The following is a 27547-nucleotide window of genomic DNA, read 5'->3' on the forward strand; positions in this document are numbered from 1 at the left end:
AGGTCCATCCATATTGTTGCAAATGGTAATATTTCCTGCTTCTTTATGGCTGCGTAATACTCCATTGTATAAATGTACCACAGTTTTTTAATCCAGTCGTCTACCAATGGGCATTTCGGTTGTTTCCATGTCTTGGCTATTGTGTATAGTGCTGCAATAAATGTAGGGGTGCATACATTTTTTTGAATTAGAGTTTTGGATTTCTCTGGATAGATACCTTCTTGATGACTCTTATTGTATGAAAACTTCTCATTATATTCCGTCTTTCATACAATGTCCTTTTTTGTTGTTGTTGGAGATGTATGTGCATTCTTTTTTCTTTCCTATGTGTTTTATGCATAATTTTTTCTGCTTTTTTTATATCATTTCCTTAAGAGATACCTAGAGATAATTTTATTTGTTTAATTTTATGTATTATTATATAAATGGCACATGTTCATAGTAAAATAAAGAGTGAAAAAGAAGAAGGGAGGGAGGGACGAAGAGAGGAAATATAATTTGTCAACTCAAAGCTGGTTTACGTGAGGGAGAAATAAGGACTGTGAGAGGGGGAGGATGGAGTTTTCAAAACAGAAGGATAAATAGGAAACTGGGAGAAGAACAAGGTGAGAGGGGAGTCTGAAAATGGTGCACAGAGCTAAATAAAGGTGAAAAATTCATATCCCACTTGGTTTTTAACCTATCATCAACTGACTTACCAGCCAAAATACTTCATTCTCCCGAGGGAAGAGATGATAAACAAAGAACAAGTCACCATGGATCAATGATGTCCTCTTCAGAAAGGAAGCTCTGATAAACAATGCAGACATAATTATTCTTTGTTATCTTTTTAATATATTATTTGACACATTCAAAAGATTGTCTAGGCCTACATGTTACTTTTAAAGCAAAATAATACATCAACCCAGGCCCAAAACTAAAACATTGCCAATAACTCCCGTCAACCTGTAAGTTGCTCTCATCTTTCATTCCCTGGATTCCTCTTGCCCCACTTAAGGCAACCATTATCCTAAATTTTGTGTTTATCAACCTATTGCTTACATACCTATACACACAATTTTATTACAAATGTATGAGTGCTTAAACAATATATACGACCTAAATGTGAACAGATATTTTTAAAAAATGAAAAGCAAACATTTGCCTACAGCATAAGAGAAATACACAGCTATTGCCTGGATCACATGTTTTACCTGGGCACATTTATCCTTGAATTCTGGGGGTGAGGGGGAAGGAGATTTGGGGTGGAGCACGAAAATGAAGGCTTTTTGTCCATTCATGTACACTTTGGGAAGTGGAAGTGAAGAGATCCATCACAAATAGTTTTCATACAATACCAAAATGATAGGCAGGGAGAAAAGAGATGTAGAAGCACTTTGAAAGTGCTTTCTCTAGAAAAGGAAAGTCAGTGAATCTGCCAACAGATCAATTTAGAGCTTAACACTGGATTATCTTTATTGCTATGCTTACTACTAAATGGTGACTAGAAATCTTGTAAAAAGAAAATGTTTTCTGATTTCAGTCACTGAATTGAGAAGGTTTCCATGTTTTCTTCTCCTTTCGAGATTTGTTTTCATTATAAATGATCTTGAATACGTTTTTAATGGAAAAAAATTACATGATTATGAACTTCCGCTTTCAAAAGAAGGAAGGAGAGATAGGAGGGAGAGGGGAAGGGAGAGAAAGAGGGAGGGAAGAAAGATGCGTGACTGGAAGGAATTTATTTTTCAGTTCCTTTTATATTTCTTGATAGGAAGATTTAATATAAAAAAAAGTAAATTCTCTTCATTTGATCTGTGAATTCAATGAAATTCCAAAGCCGCAGTAGGTTTTGTTTAGATACTTGATAGTCTGGTTCTGAAGTGGCTGTCACTGAGTGAAGGTCCAAGATTAGCAAAGCCCTTCCTAAAGGATGAGACAGGAGGACTTCTCTACCAGATCTGAAGACACATATAAAACAATGGTAATTAAAACAGTGTGTATTTGTTCGGGACACAAAAATGGGACAGAATAGAGAGCTCAGAAACACACCCATGGACATATGGAAGTTTGACATATGATACTGAGGGTGCTGCAGATCCCTAGAGAAAGGAGAGACTATTTAATAAATGATGCTGGTATCATTCACTATTCTTGTGGAAAACTACGAAATTAGATACTTACCTCGTCCCGTACTTCAGATCAATTCCAAATTGATTAAAGACAATGAAAAAAGAATTACAAGTTTTAAAGTATAAAATATCTTTAAGAACTAGCCATGAGGGAGGACTTCTGAATATACAAAAAGAGCTAGACATTTTAGGCCCACTAGACTAGCAAAAATTAAGAGGTCTGAAAACGTGTTGGCAAGGATGTGTATCAAAGGGACCTCATACAGACACTGCTTGAAGGAAGTATAAGCTGGAATCGTTGTAATCACTTTGGAAAACAATTTAGCATTATCCTATAAAGTTGAATATTTGTATACCTGTGTAGCACACAGCAATTCCACTCTTAGGTATTACCCTAGAATAGTGTTTCTCTAACATGAATGAGCAGCAGAATCACCTGGAGAGCCATGCAATTTGGGGCTCCCACCTGTGGAGATTCTGATTCAATAGATCTGTGATCAAGTCTGTAAATTACGATATACATAACATAAAAGATATATGATATATTCATATATTCACATATATTTAATATGTATTATATAGTATATAATTTCTAAGAAGCACACAAGTGACAAGGCTGCTGCTGGTTTCCAATCAGTAGGAGGAATGCTTTTCCAGATTTCTTCACCCATGTCTTGGGAAATAAGAACAAGAATGTGAAAAGCCACGTTGTGCATAATAGCAAAAATCTGGACCCAACCCAGATATCCATCAGCAGAAGAATGGATAAATAAATTGTAGTATGTTCACATAATGAAGCATACAACATTGAAAATGAATGAACTGTAATGTAAGTACATATAACAACCTGGATGAATCCTAGAAGCATAATGTTAAGTGAGAAAAGTAAGTCACAGAAAATTATATACAGCATGACACCACTCTTTAAAAGCTAACAAGTTAAATAATATATTGCTTAGAATAAAACTAAAATATAAAGCAAGGGAATAAAAAGCAGAAAAATGGGAAAGGGAAGAATTGTATAACCAGATGCAACAGAGTGGGTGTTATGGTAGCTTGTAAGGTGGATGATGGTTTCTGATATGCTTCAGAACTGTCACGTAAGTTACATATATTCTCCTGTATGTGGAAGATATATACATAGTACACTTAAAATGGGGAAAACAATTAAGGCGTGTCAATCAGGTGAGCTAAATGAGACAAAAAAAGATTACATGGAAACGAAAATTGTAATAACAATTAAAATACTCATGGGACATAGTAAATGACAGAAGTGATCCTGGAGAAAATGGGTATGCAATGTCCAGGACAAACCTGAGACATCCTCTTACTAAGAAAAAACAGAAGTATTAAAAAACAATGATAAAAGAGATGACACATGTGCGGAATTGAAGATAGAGATCTAACAGACTCGCCCAAAGCAGAGATCGGAGCAAACAGAAAGAATAAGATTAAAATCATATATAAAAATGCATTCTCACAGGTTGAAGAAATGCCTTAGTATTTTTTATCAAAAGCACTCCCAAATATCAGCAAATTAATGCAGGAACCCACGTTGACACATTCCTAGTAAAGTTCAAATATCAATCAAGGATAAAAACAAGACTTCTATGAGCATCCTGGCAGAACACAAAAGATAGAAAATAAACAGGCTAACCAAACATCGAATAAAATGTATGCTACCCTCAAACTTCTCTGGAACAACAAACATGACCAAAAAAGTGATTTCAGAGTTTATTTGGGAAGATAAATTGATATGACTAATTGAGGAAAATTTGAACAAAGAAAGAAAAATTATAATGAAATGGACTTGAACCTGTAGATACTAAAATGTAAAGTATAGTCATTAAAATGATGTGAAACTGAAATAGAAATGGAGAATTCATTAGAAGAGAATAGAAGATCCAGACACAGAATTATATATAAATATAACATTTCTTATCAGTATATTATGATATACATAACATAAAAGATATATGATATATTCATATGTTTACATGTATTTAATATGTATTATGTACTATATAACAATATAGCATATAATATATAATACATATTTATATTAATATAACATAATATATAATACATATCTACATATAAATGTAAATATATTAAAATAAAATTCACATGATATATGTAATTATATAATTATAAATATAGTATATGTACTAATTCCATATATTATGTAATATATAATACTATGTGTATGTATGAAACTTGGTATGTGATAAAGATGATGGGCTTAGGGACAGGTTATTCACTGTATGATGCTACAACAACCAGTAAATTATTCAGAAAATAATAAAGCTAGTACCATACACCAAAATATTTTTGGTTTTTTTGTTTTTTGTTTTTTTTGAGAGCCCACTGGCCCATGTGGGAATCGAACCGGCAGCCTTCGGAGTTAGGAGCATGGAGCTCTAACCACCTGAGCCACCAGGCCGGCCCCCAAAATATTTTTCAATGAACTAAAAGGTTAAATTTTAAAATGATAATATAAAAAGAACTAGAAAAATGTAAGTGAATATTTATCTGAAACTTGTATGAGAAAGGACTTTCTAATAATAAAAGAAAAAGGAACGAATCGAGAAAAAGACTGATATATTTTCCTATACAAATTTTTAAAATTCTCCATGTCAAAAAAAATCATGAAAAGTGATAAAAGGCAAACTACAAACTTGGACAGAATATTTGCTCCATATATATTCTAAAGGATTCTTACCATTGATATTAAAAGATATGTTACAAATCACTAAGAAAAAGGTGGACATCCCATTGGAAATATGGGTGACTGTGATAAACACATCACAGAGTAATAATCAAAAACACAGAAATTGTAATAAGAGACAACTGAACCAATGAGATTTTCTTCATCTGTATGATTGACAATGATTAAATATTTGCCAATTTAAATATTAGGAGACTGTATTTAAAAGCCATCCTAAGGCAATTTAAAGTTAATTAAGGTAAATGGTCCGGCAAAGTTTAGAGCTCAGGACTCAGGACAGATTTAGAGCTATTCTGGTGACAAAGGGGCTTTGGAAACTTTGTTCTGATCTGTGCAATTCACCAGACATTTTTAAGCAGCTGATGTTATAGATGGCTACAGAATAAATAAAAAGATTATTGACAGGCTTCTACCTGGAAAGATGAAGGTTGAGAAGACATGAGTGGTATCTTTAAGACCTTGAATAGCAGGCACTGAATAGAATGTTCACTGAATTCCAGAACTGGGGGAGGGAGAAAGCCCCTGGACAAATTAGGAAGCCCTGTGTTACGAGTTATAAACACTGAAGTCATTACCCCATAATAGGTGATAAGCGCTTATACAATACAAATGCAAATTTTATATTTGTATCAAATACAAAAATGAAATATGATAATAGCAAATACAATACAAATTAAGGTGGTGAATAGGCTTTTGTAAGTTCACAAATATGTATGGATGACAGATTGAATATTTATTATTCAGTTCCAAATGGATCCAGGAATAGTTAAAAGCATCACATTCTTTTTAGTTTAGAATTATTCTTTTTATTTTAGAATTTCTGAGGATGACCCAGAATTAGCACCATGGTTTGCAAATATTCTTCTCTTTGCGTTTCTGACTCTAGAATCAAGGACTCCAGTCTCCTGCCTGGAGAAGCTCATCTCCCTCGCACTGCACTGGTCATCTTCAGTGACAATATCTGGAGGATGACATTTTGGATTCTCATATTAGTGGCAGTCCTAAAAATTGGAAATCTTCCATTCTACTATTAAATAGACACCATAAACCAGTATGAAAGTACAGTCATAGCAAAAGAAAGTTGAAGACTTAGGGCCCCAACTGGTTGTCATTTCATTTGTGAAAAACTTTCATTCGTTTGTTTGGACCTGCTCTGGGTCTGCCCCACCTCCATTTCCCTATCTGGTCAGTTTAAAAAGGGCACTTTAGTGCCTTTAGCGGGCTTCACTGTCAACCCAGGATAAGCACTTCATTTGTTACAGCCACATTGGTCCAGATTCACTGTACTCCTGCTAAGAAATACTGCATGGCCTGTGTGTTTGTCATGCGTATTCATGTATCTTTCCCTGACTCTCTGCATCTGTTCTCCTCAGGACTACTGGCTCTCTCTCCTTTACAAGCGCCTGATCGGCCCCAAAGTGTTGGCCGTGCACGTGGCTGGGCTCCAGCGGAAGCCACGGCCAGGCCGAGTGATCCGGGACAAACTAAGGATTTACGCTCACTGCACAAGCCACCACAAGTAAGTTTTTACACAGATGGCACAGAAAGCCACTCATGGGGCTTCAGGCTTTCGGCCCCTCCTAGAATTCCGTGACATTTGGGACTCCTTCAACACTTACTGAAAACTGCCTCTGGAATCACTCACACTACCTACTCTTCATGGGTTTCAAATGATCTCTGATAAATAGCTTTTTCGCCAAGTAAACCCTTTTCTCACATTTAGAGGATTTATTCATAAAACGTTCCTAAAAATACATGCCATTTGTTCATTTACTTCTTCATTCAACAAATTTGTATTGAGCAGCTTCTCTGTACCAGTTGATGCAATGCCCGAGGGACTTTTTTGTGTGCCTCTGGCTGAACCACGGTGAGACATATAGAATCTGTTTCTGTGATCCACCAGCAGAGCTTGAGGAAATAAGTCGACATTTCTAAGACACATACGGGAAAGCTATACCACTAAAAACTTAGCCCCAGACCAGTGTGTCCCAAACTGGGACACACTGGGACACCCAGGATGAAAGGAGTGCCTAAATGTAGTCATGCCAGCTTTAGAGATATTTTCAATATTTTAAAAATCTTTTCAGCTATTTTAAGGGTTAAGAAGTTAAATAAAATCTAGGCTTCCTGTTTTAGGAGTCTGGACCTACAACAACTCAGCATGGGAATATGTGGCTATCCTTCTCTTTTTGGATCTGAAGCACTGGTTGTCATTGGAGTTGTCTTTAAAACGACAGGAAAAATAAATTATCAATAAATAAAGTTTGGCAGATAAAATATTGTAAACATGAGAATTGTAAGGTAAAAACGTAACAACAGCCTAAAGCAAAACTCCTCTGACCATATTTGGCTTTCTTACATCATTTCCTGTTTAAGGGGCAGAGTAGGCAGCCCTGGAAAATGAGAATTCTTTCTCTTAATGCAAAGAAACCTGGGGGAGGGAGGGGGAAGGAGTCAACAAGTGCCTCCAGCCAGACCGTCATTCCAAGCAGCCCATCAGGGGCCTGATAAAGGGCAGTGGCTAGCACAAAGAGCCCCAGTGGTCAGGTTACAACAGACGCTCCTTCCCCTTCCTTGATGAGAGAGGAGCCAAGCCAATTAATTTATCATGATAAGATTTTTCAAAGAATCACTCTGAGCACAGGGGGCCAGGGGCCAGTTGTCTTGTCTGTAGATACAAGTACCTATTGTGGATGAGAGGAGGCTGGTTTGGGCAGAGGCCAGAGGTTTTCAACATCCCTTTTGCTCAACAGGAAGCTCAATCCAATACCCGACAGAGAGTGACTGCTTTATGGCCTTGGCCTGAAGTTATCTGATCACCACACAAGGAAACATTGTATTTCTTGTCTCCTCTCTGGCCCTGAGGTAACCACCCAAAAGATGGACCCCCAGCTTCAGGACAGAAAAATTATTCTTGGCACCTTTTGTCTCTTTGGGGAAGCACACCAGTTTGTGGCCTTTATACTATGGTCTGAAGACTCGGGGGAAAAGGTCAATAGCATGGACCTAAGAGAACTTGAGGGTCTTCACAGAGGGCTCCCACCTGCTCTCATCCCAATGTTCATCCTGAAGTTCTTTAGGTTCTCACGGAAGTCGTCACTAATATTCTGAGTATACCATGAACTAAGGCCAGTGTCTCATTTGTTTTTGTATTCTTGGTGTCTAATATAGCAACTGGCATACAGAAGATCTCAAAAAATATTTCATGAATGAATGAATGCAGAAATAGGTCATTCAGACATTACTGCTGACTTATAGTTCCAGCTTCCTTCACCTTTGTTATCACCTCATCGGCCAGAAGGAAGTGGTGGGATGGAGTGGTTAAGAATTGGCCCACGCGCTAGCATGAGGTCTCAGACAAGTTACCAAAGGCATCTAGATTCACTATTCTCTACATCATCAGCTCTCCTCTACTTCCTATGGGGAGTTATTCCAGAACCTCTCTGGGGAAATGATGCTACTACGCTTCTGTCAGTGCCTTATTGGGAAGGAAGGAGGGAAGGGAGGAAGAAAGGAAGGAAAGAAGGAAGGAAGGAAGGAGGGAGGGAGGGAAGGAGGGAGAGAGGGAAAGAAGGAAAGAGGGAAAAAGGAAGGAAGGAGGGCAGGAAGGGAAGGGAGAAAGAAAAGACTTTACTCAGTCCGTTCCATAGAAGACCCTAATGATAATGTTTGGGGTGCAGGTCTTCTTGTTCCTAGCAGGAAAGAAAACCCTGAATGGATGCACTGCACTGGCTGAAGTTGCAGGTCTCCTGCATGTCAGTGGGTGTCAAGTGCCCCAGACAGGTGGGCTCAAGGAGAGAAGTGTCCCTGCTCCATCTCTCTGGGAAGCCGTGTACCCTCCCTGTGCCCCCTCATTCACCACAACAGTCATGAGGAAGCACTAGTGATTCACTTAATTTATTTGTGGCCAACGAGGTCAAGGTCACAGAAATGTCTCAGAGTGGGTATGTTGACTTAACACTATTCAGTCTTGACCAATACTCGGAAAATATATAACCTTGGTCAAATCAGGGATTAGGTGAGAAAGTATAAACTTACCAGTAGAACAAGCCAAATAAAGTGTCTATTAACACAACGCCTGCACTCCGGTGTATATTGAACACTTACTATGTGCCAAGCATCTTGCCCATACTTTGCATTTATATTATCATATTGAATTTCAAAGATCCTGTGGTATCACTCCTCTATGCAAGTGATCCCATTAATAACGCAAGGAGTTTTACAGGTGGAAAGAACCCTTAGAGACATTTTGGCCCAGTGTCCTACACAACACAGGAATTCCTTTCACGATCTCCCTGACAGTTATGCCACCTCTACGTGAATACCTCACTGTCTCTCAGGACACTCTCTTGCATTGTGGGTCATTTCTGACCTAGAAAAGCGTTGTCTTTTATGATTGATTTAGGAGACAAAGTTAGATGCTCAACCAACTGCAACAGGTGCTTTTCTGTTCTCTGTTCTAGAGTTAACAAATTAGAACAGCATGGCAGTTCTCACCCTAGGTCTTCTTGTTCAGAGAACAATTACGCTTAGACTGGGAAAAACCTTTTTCTAAACCATTCTGCTGAGACAATGTGTGTTTCGAGGGAGGAGAGCGGAGGTCTTTAGCCAAGTTCAGAACCAATGGGAACCTGGTGAACACTGAAGCAAACTTGAGCCTTTTGAGGTTCAAGTTCATTTATTATTGGCAAAACATGACTTCCTGTTTTTCAGGAGAAATTTTTTTTAAGACTCATAAAAAAAGGTTCCTGAGGCTTCTTGGACATCAAATGGCTCTTACAAAACAATATTTTGATGAGTTAAGTGTAAATGAATCAGAAACATGTGGATTAAATTTCCCTTGAAATACACAGGGGCTTTGAAATTAGGGGAAAAAATGTTTGGCAAAACATGGCCTGACTTTTACCAAACCCAAAAACTTTGAATTAGATTTGGAGACAGTGGACCAACCCAGTTTTCAAGCACTCTGACTTTCACTGAGAATGACGATGGATTCTAAAGCATTGTCCTCCTTTCCCTTTCCTATATCCCACCTTTACTGGAGACATTTCTAGAACAGTGACTGTTTTTTATCTGGAAGTCAAGAGGTACCTCCCCATGTGACATTCCCCACCTCTTACATCCAGGATATTCCAATTCTAGCCTCCTTTCCCTGACTCACTTCCTCCTCCTCCCATGGCAACACAGAGAAGATGTCAGACGGCAAAAGAACAGCCAGAGAGATGAACTCCAGATATGTGGATTCCCTGCTGGGGAAAAAGTTTCACCATGAGTGAGACATGGAGCAAGACAGATGTTCTACCAGACAAAAGGGGACATTCACTGAAAGAACCCAAAACCACCTGGACTAATTGCCTGCAAGCCATGCCTTCAGTCAGACCCCATTTTCTTAGGGACTGGATACTCCTCCAAGATTAATTTTCTGCGGGAAGAAAATATACATTCTTCAGGGATCTTGATATCAACACCGTACGTCCAGGTTGGTGCTGCATTCCCCACCAAAGAATGTGTCTTCACAGCCGAAAAGCCCCTGCTTAACACCATTGCCCATCAGCCAAGCAGGGAATGGGGTGGCTGAGGCAGTCTTTAATGCCAGTGCCTACCTGAGGTGGCTTCAGTTGTTCTGTGAGAGCCTCTGCTCATTGGTCTCTGGGCCAGCTTTTAGTACTGGTTTGTCTCCCCCAGCGGAACTGTAAATGGGAAGCAGACCATTTTCAAGCAGCTTGAAAAGACAGCTTTCCCTGGAGCGATGCTGTGATTGTAGGTCTCCCTCCACCTGCCACTTCCCTACCCCCACCCTTCTCCTCTGCACTCTGAGGCTTCATTCTGCCCAGTTCTGCAGGGGAGAAACTCACAAGTGAAGCCCTAGGCTCACTCTCCCCCTCCCCTGCTGGCCTTTGAGAAGGTTTTTTGATGGCAGGTAACAAAAGTGTTTGCCACAAGCTGCAAAACTGGTACCCAGGCTTGCCTGCATTTGTTCACACTCCGAAACCACAGAACCTGTAGTTAACAGTGTCTTCCTCAGTTTTGCCAATGGCTAAGTTAAGCTTAAAGCCCACCCATGGAAAATAGTTGGTATTCTTCAATGATGGTAAATGCTGGCACATCTTTCTTCAGAGCTCTGGTGACACAAGTGTGCTCCAATAAATTGGCATTATCTTCTGACCTAACTCATTTGGCTCCAAAAGCTAATTCACAAACTTCAGGGGGTTGAAGAGAAGGACAGGAGGAGGAGGGACCAGATAGAAGAGTCATTTAATAATTCATCAGAATATCAAAGCAGCATCCAAAAATCCTTGAATACAATAATGTACCCTCCTACACATGCAAGAAAAATCATCTGACACACAGCCAGTAGCATATACTTTGGTAATTCTTCTCATAACCTTAATGGATTGCTCTGGGCAAGTGGTTCCCAAACCCAACTCATCTGTCAAATATCCCAGAAAGGTTTTCCTTTTTAAATACAGATTCCCAGCCCCAGTCACAAATGAATTGAATCAAAATCTCCAAGGATGAGCCCTGGAAACTGTAGTATTAAAAACAAACAAACAGACAATCCAAGTTATCATATTGACCTGCCCTTGGTCCTTCCACTCTTAATTAGCACCTTTAGAAGCAGAGATGAGTGACCCAAAGGCCAAGGCGTGCTGTGTCTGCAAGGAATGATAGTTTCCTCTGGGCAAAGCTGATCTAGAGTTTCTCTGAACTCCTCCTTTGAAGGCAGGACCAGGTCATTTTTTCTGTTTCCTCTCATTAACCCATCCAGATGGGGCCCTTAGGGACCCCTTAGAAGCAGTCATTTTTCCTACAAGAGAGAAGGAAATCATTATAGTTCTGTTGATGCATGCTAAAAGGCCATGTAGGCATATAGTTCTCCCAGGTTTCTGAACATCCTGTACTGGTTTAAAAGGATTCAAAAATGGTGAATTGTTTTATAATCTTGGGGTAGGTAAACAGCTAAAGCAGAAATCAAAAAGATCAATACATTTGACTACATTAACCTTTTAACTTTTAGACATCAAATACAATGTAAACAAACTGAATTGGTCAGAGAAAATTGGGGGAAATTGTGCAACATACATACAGATAAAGGGTCATATCTTTAATAAGTAAATAGTTTTTATAAATCAATAAGAAATTGGGAAAAGGACGTGAACAATCAGTTTCCAAAAGAAGAAATGAAGTGGCAGACAAATGAAAAAAATGCTGCCCCTCAGTGTGATATTTAAAAAGTACAAATTAATGCAACATTGAAATCCCATTATCACCTCTCAGGTTGAGAAAGGTTACTACTCAGTGTTCTCAAAGGTATGAGGAAATGGGTGCTCTCAGACATAATTAATTGAAGCACATTGGTACGAGCTTTTTAGAGAGTTAATACCAATATTACCAAAATGTGTGTATCAGTCAGGATAGGTAAGGCTATGCTATGATAATGAAGGACCTCCAAATCTCCAGGGCTTTCAATAAGAAAATGTATTTCTCATTTACACTATTCATCTGTCATGGCTCAGGGGTAGCTCTACTCCACATCGTCTTCATTCCAGGATACAGGTCAATAAAGCAACCTGGCTCTTAAAGCTTCTGCCCAGTGTGTTTAACATGTCCACCCACATTTCACTGGCCAAAGCCAATCATGTGATCACTGTAGGGTTCAACAGAACAGGGACAGGAAATTGTCCACCACGCACCCCTAGGAATGAACTAGACAATTTGGTGAGGACTCAGACAATGTGTATTCCCCTTGACCTAATGCTTCCAACTTTAAGGACTTTATCCATCAGAAATAATCATGATGTGCAAAAAATTTGTGTACAATGAAGTCCTTCATCACATAATTTGTAACGGCCAAAAATTGAAAACAACCTAAGTCCCCAAAAGTAGGACATTAGTTAAATAAATTAGGTTACATTTCTATGATTGTGCATTTAGCATTCTTCTATAAGTAGAAGAATATATAATAACGTAATAACATGGGACCATGTTTAAGATATTCATGAACTGAAAAAACTGAACAATGTGATCTCAGTGATGTAAAAATTGAGAAATACATATGTATGTGTCACATACACAGTAAATATTTGTCAAATTAATAAACTGAAAAATGCTGGAAGGATGTTTACCAAAATGTTATTATATCTCAAGATACTTGGATTATGGAAATTTTTTTTCTTCTTTGTGTTTCTCTATGTTTTTCTTTCTTTCCTTTTTTATTTATGTATGTATGTATGTATGTATGTATGTATGTATGTATTTATTTATTTATTTTGCAATTAGCATGTTTTACTTCCATATTCAGTAAAAGATTTTGTTTCCTCAAACCACTGCAATACATGTAAACAAAAACCAAAGGAGTATGGTGGGAAGTGGGCATCGTCTTTGCAGGCATCTGCAATAACAAGGCCTTCATGACTTTGAAGGTCTATGGTGGCCAGCAACCATATAATATGTGCCTTTTCCTGGGGTAGTTCTGTTTCATGCAATCTATGAATTATTTAGAAGCACCTAACAGACCACTTTGTTTCCATCTTGTTCTCTTCTCTCTCTATGGATCTCAGCCACAACTATGTTCGAGGGTCCATTACACTTTTTATCATCAACCTGCACCGATCGAGAAAGAAAATCAAACTGGCTGGGACTCTCAGGGACAAGCTCGTGCACCAGTATCTGCTGCAGCCCCATGGACAGGAGGGCCTGAAGTCCAAGTAAGTGCTGACCTGGAAATAACTTAAGCGCAAGTGTAGCAGGAGGTGGGTGGGGAGGGAGCTGCAGTTGCCCCTTCGCTGCTGATTAACTCTGGGACTCACTGGGATACAATCAGGGCACTGCTGACTCCCTTTGGGACCCTGGTCCAGCACCCCTCTGTCCCTAGACTTGGATTCCTCAACTGCAAAGCCGAATAGTAGACAAATATTTCTCAACGAGGGTCCTCTTGGGCCTCAGCGTCATTGTGCAGAATGATTCCATTTCAAGCTATTTAGCATCCTCGGCCCCTGTTCACTGAATGCCTGTAGCAACCCCTATTCATGTGACAACCCAAAACATTGATAGTTGAGCACCATGTCCCTTCCAGGGGGAGTAATGTTCTATAATGCTATAACTCCCTGTTTGTCATCATCTGCAAACCTCGTGGGAATTAGAGGAAGAAACCCTGACCAAAGGGTCAGAAGTTCAGAGCTCAAAGTCAGTTCTGCCCCTAACTTTGTAACTTAGGGCACTTTATCTCTCTGGATCTCAATTTTCTTATCTGAGAAACAGGAGAGAAATTATATTCTGGGGACTTGTGGTCCCTTGGAAACCTATAAACATATGACTCTGTGATACTGCCCACTTCCGTCAGTCTCTACTAGAGACTGCTGACGACAATGACCTCTACCAACAGAAAGCAGCTCTAGGCCATGATGAGAAGGGCCTGGTCAAGGGTAAAGGTACCCCAGCTTCCCAAGGAAGGCCTCCCAGGAAGGGTATGGGATGTTGTACAGACTGGGAGCGTTCCCATTCCATTTTTAATGTTTACCAAGTTTAACAAAGCTGTAAACTTGGAGCAGGTGGCTTGCACTCCCACAGCTGCCCACAACTATTTGCGCTATAATTATTCGCTGTTGCACTGCAACCTTGGTGGCTTGCATTTGGCTTCCAACTGTATGTGCAATGAGAACAAAACACAATCTGGGAAGTCACTTACTGAGTTTCTTTAGCCCACCCTGGAACTGTATGTGTAGTCTTGGTTCAGGTTCTGGCTCTGCTTTCTGGCTACATGTACCTCGCTTCTACTTTTCTTTCCTCTCCATCCTACCTATATCAGCAGAACTCTCCTAAGTGATTTATCCCCTCTCTTAACTTCCCAGTGGTTCATGACTGGTGTGCTGAATTCCTGGTCTTCATCCTAGGCAGGAGACTAGGTTCTGGTTCATGAAATAATCACATGACCTGGACTAATCCTTTAATCCTAATCCCTAGGCCTCAATTTCCTTACCTGCAAAATTCAAGAGTTGCTGTATATTTGGTAAGGTCCTTCCCAGCTCTAAACTTCTCATCCTGGGTCTGATTTTCTGAGGACCATGAGTCTGTTTAAGTCTCCCCCTACCATTCAATAATGACCTGCAAAGTCACATCTGGCAGAAGGGCTGACTCTTCAGCAGTGACTGTGAAAGTTCAGTGTCCTCTGGAACCAAAGATTAGGAGGTGAGTTTGCCCAGTATCAGGAAAACCGTGTGTACCACATGGAAGGGAGTGACCAAATGCCTAGTCTGCCAGGCCAAGGTAGCAATCCCTGCTCTGCCACTTGCTGGCTGTGTGTCATTAGGCAAGGGACATAATCTCTATGAGACTCGGTTTCCTTCTCTATAAAGCTCATGTAGAGAGGAGTAAATGGGGTAATCTACGTAACATTACTGACATAGCAGGTACACAGTGAATGCCTATTTTCTTCCTTTTTCTTGACTTAGAACTCTAGCTGGTTGGAGAAGAAGAAGGGAACAACTGTTCTGAGAATGTTTTTCAAAAGCAGAATCCTCTCACATTTTTAAGATAATGTGCTGCTAAGACATTTGTTAAGATTATGATAAAAAGCCCTAAGAATTGCATAAATGCAAAACCATGAAACATGAGGAGATGGTAGTTAGAGGGTGGCATCATTTTATGAGCTTGTTTCTCCACCAACCAAGGACACAGGCCTCTAACCCTTTTCCACCATTCTACCTCTGTGCCTCCCGGATTACTCGTCCGAGTATTTCTAATTCTGCTGTCTTCTGCCGCACCTTGTCACTGTGTTGGTGAGGAGCTGTGTTACAGCTTTGTTGAGAATATGAGAGAGGGACAGGGAAAAAGAGAATTTCACCCCACAGGGGTCCTAAAGAGCGGTGTGGTAACACTCACTGAGATCAAATAATGATGTCACGCAACTGGAAGAAGAGGGAGACTCAGAAGGCCTGGATATGAATCGAGTTGCTACCTTTTATCTCTGTGATCAAACCTCAGCTCCCTTACCTGTCAGATAGGGAGCTTGTGAGAATCAAATTAGAGCATCTGAGTGAAAAGCCGCCTACAAATGAAAATTTCACATATCCATGCATACACATACATATATAAGTGTAGACACCACATATGATTTTACATACCAGGGATGCCAAAAAAATGCGTACAAGTGGACACTGGTCAGCGTTGCTCAAGCAGTAGTTCGCCATAATCAGAAGTGTTTGGATGCTGATGGTAACCACTTTGAGCACCTCTTGTAATTGCAGAAGTCAAACGTGACTTGTATTCATCTTTTGTTATCAGTGTGTATTATTACAATTTTAATAGCTTTTTTTCCCTTTTTTAAAATGTGTATATATATTTTTGTATATTGTATTAGAGAGTTTGGCATTGGAAGTCAACCAAACTGGATTCCAGCTCTCACACTGCTTCTTCACTGTGGAATTTGGGGCCCTTTACTCACATCTCTAAACCTGTTCCTGTCCTGTAAACCACTGCTGATTGAATAGCTCTCCCACTCTAGACCTTGGTGGCTCTGACCCTGCACTGTGCCATCTTAAACTGTAGGTGCTCCATAGGGACTGTTGTGTACACGTTCAGTGCCACGTCCAGCATCTACTCAGTAACGACTACTAAGAGCAAGAGCCCTCGGTGGTTCTGGGATTGGCCTGGGGGCGGGGGGGTCCCACAGGAAGGGTGTGGTTTCAGTGCAGCAGACTCTGCAGGAAAGGATGAAAGGAAATGCTAGGAAGTGATTTCAGCCTTTGGTGTCTCCCTCTTTCTTTTATAAGCCTCTGGGGCCAGATTCTGTGTTCTGTGTCTGCTAATTCCTAGCTGCAGCCTGAAGCTGTATTAGCTCAGGAGAGGATGGAAAGCTCTGGGAGCAGGGGAACCTATAATTGCTCCTGTCTGGAGGAACCAAGAAGAGGATACAGAGCAAGTCAGTGTACCATTCAAGCCACCAGTTGAGCATTTTGGCCTGGGGTTTCAAGAGGAGGGAGATGTTGGCAGCTTTTTGAATAGTAGGGAACATGGGATAATTCTTTTTCTCTTAGAATTGCCATTAGGGCTGGAAATATTTGAAATCTGAAAGGGTGTCTCCATGTTAACTCAGCACTTGGGCATGTCAGGTATTGCACAGGAAGCACCCCTGAGGCCACCAAGCAGGCATAATCCAGGCATCCAGGTACACGGGAAGGTTCCTGAGTCTCATCTCAGTGAGTGAACCAATCATAAGACCCACCACTCAAGTCTTAATTCTTTATATAAGAGATAATTCTCATCCTACAAACTAGACAAAAGATGGGTCCCCTGTACTCTCCAGGATAGGGGAAGGGAAACTTTTATAAAACTGCCATGTGTACAAGAGAAGGGTATTCTGTGTCTGGACTACATATTTTTCAAGGATGGCTGGAGGAAATGGAGGAGATTTAATTCAGAGAAGGAAAATAGGGTACGTCATGAGGTCTTTTTTCAGATATTCAAAGGACTGCTAAGTGAAAGAAAACAGATTTGTCCTAGAATCCTCCAAAATGACAGAAGACCAGGGAGTGCAGTTTAAAATAGAAAGATTTCACCACAAAATGAGCTTGTTTTCCCAAAGGCTTGCCTGTACCGACCAAGGATGGGATAGGCTTCCTTGGGAGGTAGCCTATTAATCAAAGAGTGAGCGGCCTTGGTGCTCTAGAGGTGCTCTAAGATTCCTCATCTGGTGGGAAGTTGAGGTAAAAGATGACTGCTTCCCATCAAACTCCAAAATTCTATTATTCTCTTCTATTCACCTTCCCCCCACTCCCAGTTCACTTGTGGAGCCTGTTGTCTCTATGCTCACCAGTATAGTAGCCTCTTCACGCCACTAAAAGGCCACAGAAAGAGACTGTACTAGGAGAGGGAGTAGTGGTTATCAGTCTAGTTTTCCTCAAAAAATCTTCAGCTTCAGGTCCCTCCTTATCATGTTCCCTAGTTTCTCATCTTTCCATAAGGAAGACTGACCACTCACACCCAAGACCATCGTAGTTTCCCTTCTGGATAAGTCAGAGGGCACTTCGAGGGGCAGCTTTACGTTCTACAAAGGAGAGACTCTGCCCAGTGCTTCGTATGATCACAAATCAATAAACGTTGCCCTCTAGGGAATTGTTTCTACCCCAGACATAAATATCTCCAGTATCTTCAGCAGAGAAGCAATAGGAAGTCAGGCCAAACAAGTCAACTTACATCAAAACAACAGGAGGACTCACTTTTGGGGGGAAAGTTAAACCAAGAGCTCGTGTTTGGCCAGGTCCCAGTGTCCTTCCCTGGTTCCTTCCCCTGTCCTCAGACAGTCTGTGGCTCGGACATCTGGACCAAAAGATACTCTGTGTTTGAAGACCTCTGGGGATGGAGTGCCCACAATGTCCATCCTGTCTGAATTTTCTAAGAACACTTAACTTTATAAGAACACTGGGGTTTGCTGTGCCTGTGGCTGGGACTATATAGATAAGAAAGAGCTTTAATAGCCATGATCTCATTTAACCTTCTAAACAGGGCCATGAAGCAAGTAGAACAATTCCTGTTTCTCTCCCATTTTAGAGCTGAAGAAACTGAGTCTTAGAGCATTAAGTGACTTGAATTCAAGAGTCACATAACTGGTAGGTGACCAACCTGGAAAATACCTAGCATCCAGTTCTCCTGACCCCAAAGTCAGAGTACTTTCTTCAACACTGTGCTACCCCAAGAGTCCAGTAATATAAAATTATAATAACATAATGACTCATATACAGTGTGGATAACTGAACTCTGTCATGATACTGGGTTCATTTCATCTTAGGCTCTTTACATAGTGAATATATTTTATAAGTATTAGGTTACTCAGCGATGTTCTCTCCTTTAGGCAAAACTCATCCCAGTTCCGTTAACTTTTCTTCACAAGCCCTAATTTCAGATCCTTCTTAAAAGTTCTTCTCTGAGCTGCTTCTAAGATTCTGCTTCTTAGTCACAAAATTTTAGTAAAAGCAAATTTTTATCTTGGCAAAATTGAGGAATTCCCTTCTGTTTCTTCTACACTCTTCTCAAACAAAGGGATTATAAACTACCAGGAGTGACTATAAATTGATTTAATTTGAGGTCTCTAAAAATCAGTCCCAACGTATTCCATTTTGACCCCATCCACACAGGTACTGCGAGCTGCCCTCCACCTAATGGAGCCCCCCTAAGAGGGACAGCTCTGAGGGAAAGATGCTGGCAGGTGAGGTTTCCCAGGGAAACTGCAGAGTATATAGCTTCATCCATTCACGAACTTTAATTGAGACCATACTTTGTGCCAGACATAACTTGTCCCTCTTCAGCAACCAAACTTGCAGTGGCAGTTAATCTGGCTAAAACTTTAAATGAATTGTGGTCCCATAACTAGAAGAACTCAGGGATCCAAAGTAGACAGAGCAGGGGCAAAAGTCTGCATGTAAAGATTAATGTGAATGCTTCAGATCAGAATGTCTCTTGATCGAGCTAATGACAGGCCATGTCAGCACCTGGCCTTCCAGAGCTATTTACTGTGGGATGTTTGAGGGAGAGGTCTCTGCTCTCAAAGAGTTCATCTCTATTATTAGAAATAATCAGATAGCAGGAAGCAGCCTGTGGATGGTGCCATGAGAGAGAGAGAGTATTTCTGCCTTGGGGATAATAGGTTCCACATTAAATGTCTGAATTTCGTATCTTCACGAGCCTCTCCTTCAGCTGCCATGATTTTAGCTGAAAGAATCTCAAGTCTCTGATGAACCAAGAATATTATTGCCTATTCTGAGAAGAAATGAATATCATTTTTCCCCCTTTTTCTACATACTGCTTTTCTTTTCCATCTCTCTGGAATAAACTTTTTCTTTGATTTCACCCTCATTAAATCCTGTATCAAAGAAAAACATTGGCATCCAACTGCATGCCTTTGGAGAGGTGTCATTTAATGTTAGCCAAACAGAATGGCTCTGAAAATACTCAAGTAACTCCCAGGTGCTAAGATTTTAAAAATAACTTCATGTCCCTTTTGGAACAGAACACATTCTGATACTTCATCTCCAGATTCAGAGCTTGGCTGGTGTGAAGAGGCCTGAGGGCTGACCTGGCCACTCCCTGACCCCCCACAATCTCTCTCTGATGATAAGTGGAAGCACCACATGTATTTTGAGACATGGACAGATCTGACGAAAGGAGCTTTGGGAAAACCCTTAACCCTGAGAATTCTGCACCAAGACGTCTTGCTCACACATTCACAAATAAAATCTGAAGACCTGTTTTCTGGAACCAAAGGGACATTACCCAGTTTAGCTCAGCCAACTCAAGACATCTAAGGGTTTAACTTCTACACTGCGGATATTAGTTGGTACCTGGAGGTTTTGAACTCTGATCGACCAGATGTGTGTACTCTCGGCAGGTTTCTATTATCTTCACTTGTTTGGCATCCATTAAATTAGTTTCTTTTTAAAATAAACCACTGTGTTAAAGTTCCACATTTATTAAAAGATGGCTTTATAGAGGAAAAATTGGAAGTACTCTTAAAGATCAAGATGTTTCTTCTATAACATCCCTCACAGAAAGCCTGTCAGTTTCTGTTTGATGAGACTGCTCATCTCATGAGTTGGCCTACTCTAGGACTAGATGGCCCAGTTATAGAAAAGATCCTCTTTATCTGTGGCCAAAGGGTGTTTTCTTCTCATTTCTACCCTTGCCTCAGAAAAATTAAGCAGAGTAAATCTATATGTTCCTTATCACAACTTTTCAATATGTCTCCCCTTAGAATTCTAGTCTCCAAACTAAACACTCTCAGCTCTTTCAACCACTCCCACTCCTCCAATAGCCTGGTTTGCAGATTGCTCACTATCCTGCTTGCTTGGAATCCACTGAGTTTTAGAACCTTATTTCATATTGATTAACAGTTCAATTTTCTCACCTCAGACAATCTTAGCTGTAGAGGTCTGAGAAGGAGAAGGAAATGTGAACATTTTGTTATTACAGTTTACCTCACCAACACAGAATAGTAAGATTCTTAAATCTTTGCCTACTTTATAATGAAAAATAGTATCTCTATTTAATTTGTATTCTTTGAGTATTAGAGAGGTTGAAATTTTTTATGTCTATGAGTATTATATTGATTTTATGAATTTTGTGTGTCCTTTGTTTATTTTTCTACTGGGGTGTTACCTGTTTTATTAATGATTTGTAAGTTTTTTCTAATGTAAGGCAATTTACCCTTTCCTATCTACCATATGTGTTGAAATATTTTCTCCAGCATATTATTTGCTATTTTCCAACGATTTCACTTTTATCTTGACATACAGAAATGTTCCCTTTTTACATAGGTAAATCTATCTTTTGCTTTGTGGCTTCTTCTTTTCTACTTATATGTGTATGTGTTTATATTCCCGAAATCAGATTAATAGGTATCTTTATTTTCTTCTAGATTCTTTTCTGTTTCATTTTTTATATTCATCTCTTTAATGCATTTAGAATTTGTTTCATTATCCTATGATAAGAGGTAAAGAACATCAATAGTTGTGCTGTTCAAGCTGAGAGTGTGTGAAGGAACCTGTTAACCCATGCAGGGCTTCAGGTGCTAGTTTTAAAATGCCACTTAAAAAAAAAAAAGATCCTTTTTTAAGAATAAGGGTTAGAATAGAGAGCTCTCTGACCTGGAAGAAAAGGCCCTGCCAGTGCAGATTCAACTACATCATCTGCAGCCCTTTGGAAAGGCCACTCAGAGTCCCTGAGGAGGAAAGCTAAGCTGCAGAGGCTGGGAGCAGTTGGTGGCAAGAAAGATGCCTTCGAGTGGAAGCTTTTGAGCCACCGTGAATGGCAGGAAGGTGATACTTACTCTAACCAGCAGCACTCAAGTTAGTGTTCCACTTCAGAAACCCTGAAAGACACTGTAAAAGTAGAAATAGAAATATATATATGAGTTTCTATATTTATAAAAATACCTATACTTAAGGCTGTGAGTCAGTCTGTAGAAACAAAGAAAGAGAAGTAAATACCAGGGGTGCCAAAAGAAAATGTACACATTTTAAGAGATGTTATCTATGTATTACTTTCTGAAGTTGAATTGAATTACGGTAGCAACAGTGGAGTATGACGTTCGCTCAAAAGATGGCATTAATCAAATGAATGCTAGCGTCATTCATTGTATTACAATTTTAATACAGTTTTTTCCTTTCTTAAAATGTGTATGCATTTTTTTGGCGCCCTCTGTATTTAGAGAAATGACCCTTACCAATCTTTAGTCAATGTAAGCTTACTCACTGAAACTTAGAGGAGTTTTGCGTGCTCATTTGAGGATATTTGTGGCTCAGAGAAGGATGGATAGCTTTAACCAATGTATATAGCACTATCTAAGTACAAAATTATATACATATCTAGAAGATGCAGTAAGGGTACTGAATGATATGTTTAGTCCCCTTAGTTCCTCTTGGCTAAAGAGAGCTTGAAGCACTGTCTGTAAGGAGCTCTCTGTGACACAGCTTGAGACTTTATACAACTTGCACTTGTAGAAAAGGACAAAGTAGTCCCTTTGACTGTTAAAGGAACACTTCATCATCCGTGCGAATGTTTCACCTGATTTCGGTTCTTAATCCATCCGTGTAAAGTGCCACACACTCTTCCCCAAGGAGCGTGCTCGTCTCCCCAGTGTGCACAATCCAGGGAAACATGAAATGAAGTGGTTCTATTGAAAGAGCAAAAATGCTCCTTTCAGACTAGTCAACAGAAAGCATGCCTTTTAAAAGGTCACATCTTCCTATTAGGTTAAAAAAAAAATGTGGCCTCCTGACATGGTGCTCTCAAAAAGTAAGAAAAGCTGGTTTTATTCAAAATAAATTCAGAATGCAGTGGTAAGAAAGCTGATTCCCCTCCACCCCCAGCTGCAAACATATTCCCACTCTTTCTTCTACCGCTGGTGCTCAACTGTGCCTGCAATTTGAATTACCTGGGGAGTTTTAAAAACCCCAGTGCCCAAGCCTCACCCCAGACCAATTAAACCAAAATCTCTGGGCTGGGACCCAGGCATCAGTATTTTTTAAAGCTCATCAGGGGATTCAAATATGTGGCCAAAGTGGAGAACAGTTGTCCCTCTAGAAAACATTGGAACAAGATCCCTGCTGATTTGCATCTTTGATTTCACCCAGATTCTGTTCTACATTCAGGCACTAAGCCATTTTGCCAAAGGTGTGAACATGCCATAAACCCCTAGAGGGTTCTCTGTAACTGAGTGGAAGGATGTGTACGGCTCCCCAAAGGTTTCCTTGTTTGTTTTGTTTTAACTCCCAGATTAGTAATGTACAGATCACGCTGTAGATTAGAGCATCATAAAATTCTTTTATATTTTACAGTCACTCGACATCTTAAACCAAGATGTTTGGGAATCCAGGGTTTTCACTGTTATTTTCTAAGAGTTTTTCATTTGTTTTCGGCTCCGGGATACATTTATTTCCAGCTCACTCCCAGCAGCTGGAATCTCTCTGCATAGCGGTCCCTTGAGGCTGTGGCCTCTCCTCCCCACTCCGCTCACTTGGGGGACCCTCGCTGCAGGCACAGATTTCCATTCTGTTCTAGTTGTCACCTGGATGAAATACTGGTAAATGAGCGCTTTAGGGTAAAGCTAATATGTTTCTGAGCAGTTGATTCTAAACTGAGGGACAGGGAAGCAGAACACGTAGGCAGTTTTGGTGGACTGAGAAGAAATGGCCCTTTGTCTTCTCCTTTCTCCACATACTCCAGAGGCTGTGGTTCACGTGATGGACACGCACAAGCCCCAGGGAAGTAAAAAGTCCTAATCCACCTCATCCTTATAGCAGGGCCTGGGCCCTGAATCAGTATTTCTTTGGCTGCCAAGCATTGGGAGCCCGTGACAGGATGTGGTTCATTCCAAACAAGAGGCTGGAGCACGAGCCTGTGCCCCAACTGCCAGACACCAGCAATCTCTGGCAGACTACCTCTTCCCTGCTCATCTTTGCAAGAATGATTTAGTCACCGCACTCTGCACTTTGACATCTGCAGACCTTGGAACACAACCTGTGCTCCTTATTCTTCCCTACTGAGGGTACACCAGTGCACCTGGTATTATAGAGAACTCTGTCAACATCCAATAACACTGAGATATGTGGCCTTTTGATTTAACGTATTTGAATAGGTATCCTGGGAGCCATGACCTAATAGTAACTAAATGGGGGCATGGCTCATGGACTGTATCTCATACTGCTGCATATGGAAAACCTATCTGTGCACATGTGCGCAGGTATGCACACGTGCACGCATACACACATAAAGACACACGCACACACTCCTGCCCTCTTACCTGACTCTCTTCATCTCACCTGCAGGCTGCCTGTAAAGGGGATGATCCTGCACCCCGCCCCCCTTCCACTGCCTCTTCCAGCTTCACACAGTTGGGGCTGCAGAAACCTGGTCCCTTCTCCTAGAGGATACTTTAAGACAAAACAAGACAAACCACAAGAGGGTAAATATAGGAGAGTGGGAGTGTAACGAACAGAACCTGGGAAATCCTGAGGGCTGAGGGCCAATGAGCAAGAGCTGGAAGAACGAGCTACATGTCTAGGAAATGCTGGAGGGAACACAGGCTTACTAAAAGTTTGGGAGTACAACATCTGCAGGGCCACTTTGGGGGCATGGCACATCATCTCTTATGACTGGAATATAGATGCTTTATGGGGTGAGGGGAAAGGCCACAAAAATATATTAGGGCCAGACGGCAGAAGGCCTTGAAATCCAGGCCAAGAAGTTGATTTCCCTTCTGTCTCTCTCCTTGTGTAATGTGTTAATTACCGTGTGTCTGACCACACATTTGCATGTTTCTGTTTCTGTCTATTATAATTGAATCTTTACAACACAAAGAACAGTAGGGATATAAGTAATGTCCCTTACACTTCACTTGTGAAGGCCGGTGATCATGGCACCCATTCCTTACAATGGGAAGGCAACAGAGTTAACCACATATTAAAGTCTCCATGACTTTTTTGGGGTTTTTTTTGTTTTTGTTTTTGTGGTTTTTTTGTGGTTGCTTCTTTTTAATTTCCTTTTTTTTAAATTTTCAATTACAGGTGACATACAATGTAATATTAATTTCAGGTGTACAGCATAGTGGTCAGACATTTATATAATTTACAAAGTGATCACCTGATAAGATAACCCAGCATGAGTTTTATAGCTGGTTCCTATTGTGTCCTGTGGTTTGAGTATGATTATGCCCATGACATGGACCTTTGGCATGGTCACAGAATCAAATTTTCTTCCCAAACTGCCCCTACATGATTCCCTCATCTCTTGGGAGTTACCAATATCAGTATAAATCCAGGTTCCTTAGATGGGCTCTCATCTTGTCTGCCAAGTATGTTCAGTTATTTTAAACCATTAGAAGTACACAGTGGAATCCCATTGTGGCTTGAACAATTATTATACAGACTTGACTAGAATACAGATCAGATCAGGACCCCCGCACCTAACTGCAAACAGGAAAAGCCTATATCCCTAACGGGTCGCCTATAAAATCCCCCAGCTCTGCTTGCGTAGTGTCTTCTCTGCTCAGTGATACAGAAGCTGGATCGATATTCCTCATTGTTTCAATATGCCCTCAAAGAGCAGGACGAAGGGCAAATGATCTTATCAGCCTCCAAATGTCTCGGCAGCCAGGGACTTCATATATGATGTGGATTTTTGAAGGGGCAAGGGAAACAGGAAGCTTTTGTCTCCATTTGTTTCTCTCTTGCAGTCTCCTGTCTATAACAACAATAGAGGAAGGGATTGGCGTGTCCCACCAGCCACATGAGATCTAGAAAGGTTGACTGAGTGGAACTCGACAAGCATTCATTTGAACTGTCATGGGCAAGAAGGCACTGGATGACGTGGTACTGAAAATTAAGAAATGAAAACAACTCTGTGTAGCAGGAAAAATGACTCTTGCACATGGATAAAATAAAGCTGAGAAGGATGTGAGCTAAAAGGGAGAGGCAGACAGTGTGCCTCTCCTCCAGCTGGGGCTCTCAGATAAGGCCCTGGTGGAGGAAGCCGCATCCTATGGGGCCCAGAGGAAAGTGCATGTATACTTTTTGACAAATTCTAACCAGATTCTGTGCAGAGCAGAAAGCACATAGGAGGAAAGCTGCAGGACACACTTGGGAGGAAGTGCACCTCCCATGACCCCTGAGGAGCAGGAGCAGCAGAAGATGGGTCATGAGCATCCGACAGCCTTTGCTCCAGCTGGGCATGTGGCGCCAGGGACACTGGCCTGTGGTGGCCACTCCTGAGCAGCCCTCTCAGCGGGGTAGTAATCACTCATGACCATTTCAAATGAACTTCCTCTCAGCTACCCCAGAGCACAGCCTCTCCCAGAGCAGTGGCCAGGCTCCCTCCTGGCTCTAACCTGCCCCTGACCTGGACAAAGGAAGGGCAGCTGCACACACCACCTTGCTAACCCAGGCAGGTGACCTAGATGGGGCCGCTGGGGCCTCGTAGGGGGTGGGGGGTGGGGGGTTGGGGGGGGCGCTGTGAAACACACACAGGTGGTGGCCGGAGGGCTGGGCGGAGGCGCTGTGGGCCTGGGACTGGAGAGCCGGGTGCCAAGTCGCTCAGGCGCCACCAGCCCAGCACCTGCGCGGATCCCCTCCCTGCACTCTGTCCGGGAAGCCCGCACCACTGGCAGAAATCGCAGCCGGCTTCGCACATTTCCTTACTACGGTATTAGCCTTATTCCAGGTGGGAGCCCAGCCGAGTGGACCGCAACGAAGTTTTTGTTGGGATTTGATTGATCCTGTGGTTTGTTCCTCATTAGGCCAAGCACAGGGCACAACTCCCGGCCATCCCGGGCAGTAGAGGGGGGTGTGGGGGCAGACGCACGCGCTCCGGCTTCCTGGGCGCCACTGCCTACCCCCACCTCCTGCGCAGTTGTGTGGAACAAGAGTGACCTCTAGTGGCTCATGGGGAAGCACACTGGAATAGGGTCGGAACTAGGAGGTGTGCGGGTTATTGAGCAAAGCGAGCTGATATCCCCTAAACACCCCCCCATGAACCCCCCCCATACACACAGATGCTTATTCGTTCTCCTTCTTCTCCCTCTCCCCCAACCCCTACTCCTCTTTCCCTCCCTGCCTCTCATCATTTAACAACCCGGAAACAGACCAGAGTGGACTGGTGGCATATCTAGGCCTGCACGTGTCATGCTCAGAATCCAGTCTCTGGCCTTCCAGTCCAGTGTCATTCGTCTAGGTTGTAGTGCTGCTACCCATGTATTTATATCCAATTATTTTATTGAGCATCTACTGTGTGAGTTGGTGGACAGGAGTGTGCAGGAGGAAAAGGACAGACACATGGTCTTCTTGTCTCGGGGAGAGACTGACAAGCTGTCAGCAATCCCACTACCGTGTCATAAGTGCTGAGACCCGAGATGTACTGGGTAATATGGGAGCACTTTGGAGGGACAAGTAGGAAAAAGAAGCCGGAAGCGGGGAAGTAGTGTGAAGAAGGTTTCAGGCAGAGGCAACATGTACAAAACTCTGAGATTAGAGATTGTGATTGGAGAAACTGCAGCACAGAATGAAAGGAAGTGGTGGGTGGTGGGGAGCTGGAATGGATAGGAGCTAGAGTGAGCCTCTAAGGAGCTGGAGAACTACGTAAAAGGTCGTGTTTAGGGGGTCTTGTAAGGACTTTGGACAATGTTCTAAGACTAGCAGGGAAGCACAGAACATTTAGTAGGTCA

The 27547-nt window shown here is 41.4% G+C and overlaps 1 protein-coding gene across 1 annotated transcript in view; it reads left to right on the forward strand.

Annotated features, from left to right (window-relative positions):
* HPSE2 (heparanase 2 (inactive)) overlaps window positions 1-27547 on the forward strand; it is a 523392-nt gene that overhangs the window by 489042 nt on the left and 6803 nt on the right. Inside the window, exons 10-11 of the mRNA XM_081074716.1 lie at window positions 6213-6358; window positions 13401-13547. Coding sequence (XP_080930842.1) covers window positions 6213-6358; window positions 13401-13547 — 293 coding nt within the window. The remainder of the gene's footprint in view (window positions 1-6212; window positions 6359-13400; window positions 13548-27547) is intronic.

This window comes from Rhinolophus hipposideros, assembly GCF_964194185.1.
Source record: "Rhinolophus hipposideros genome assembly, chromosome: 15".
In the NCBI taxonomy this organism is placed as follows: Eukaryota; Metazoa; Chordata; class Mammalia; order Chiroptera; family Rhinolophidae; genus Rhinolophus; species Rhinolophus hipposideros.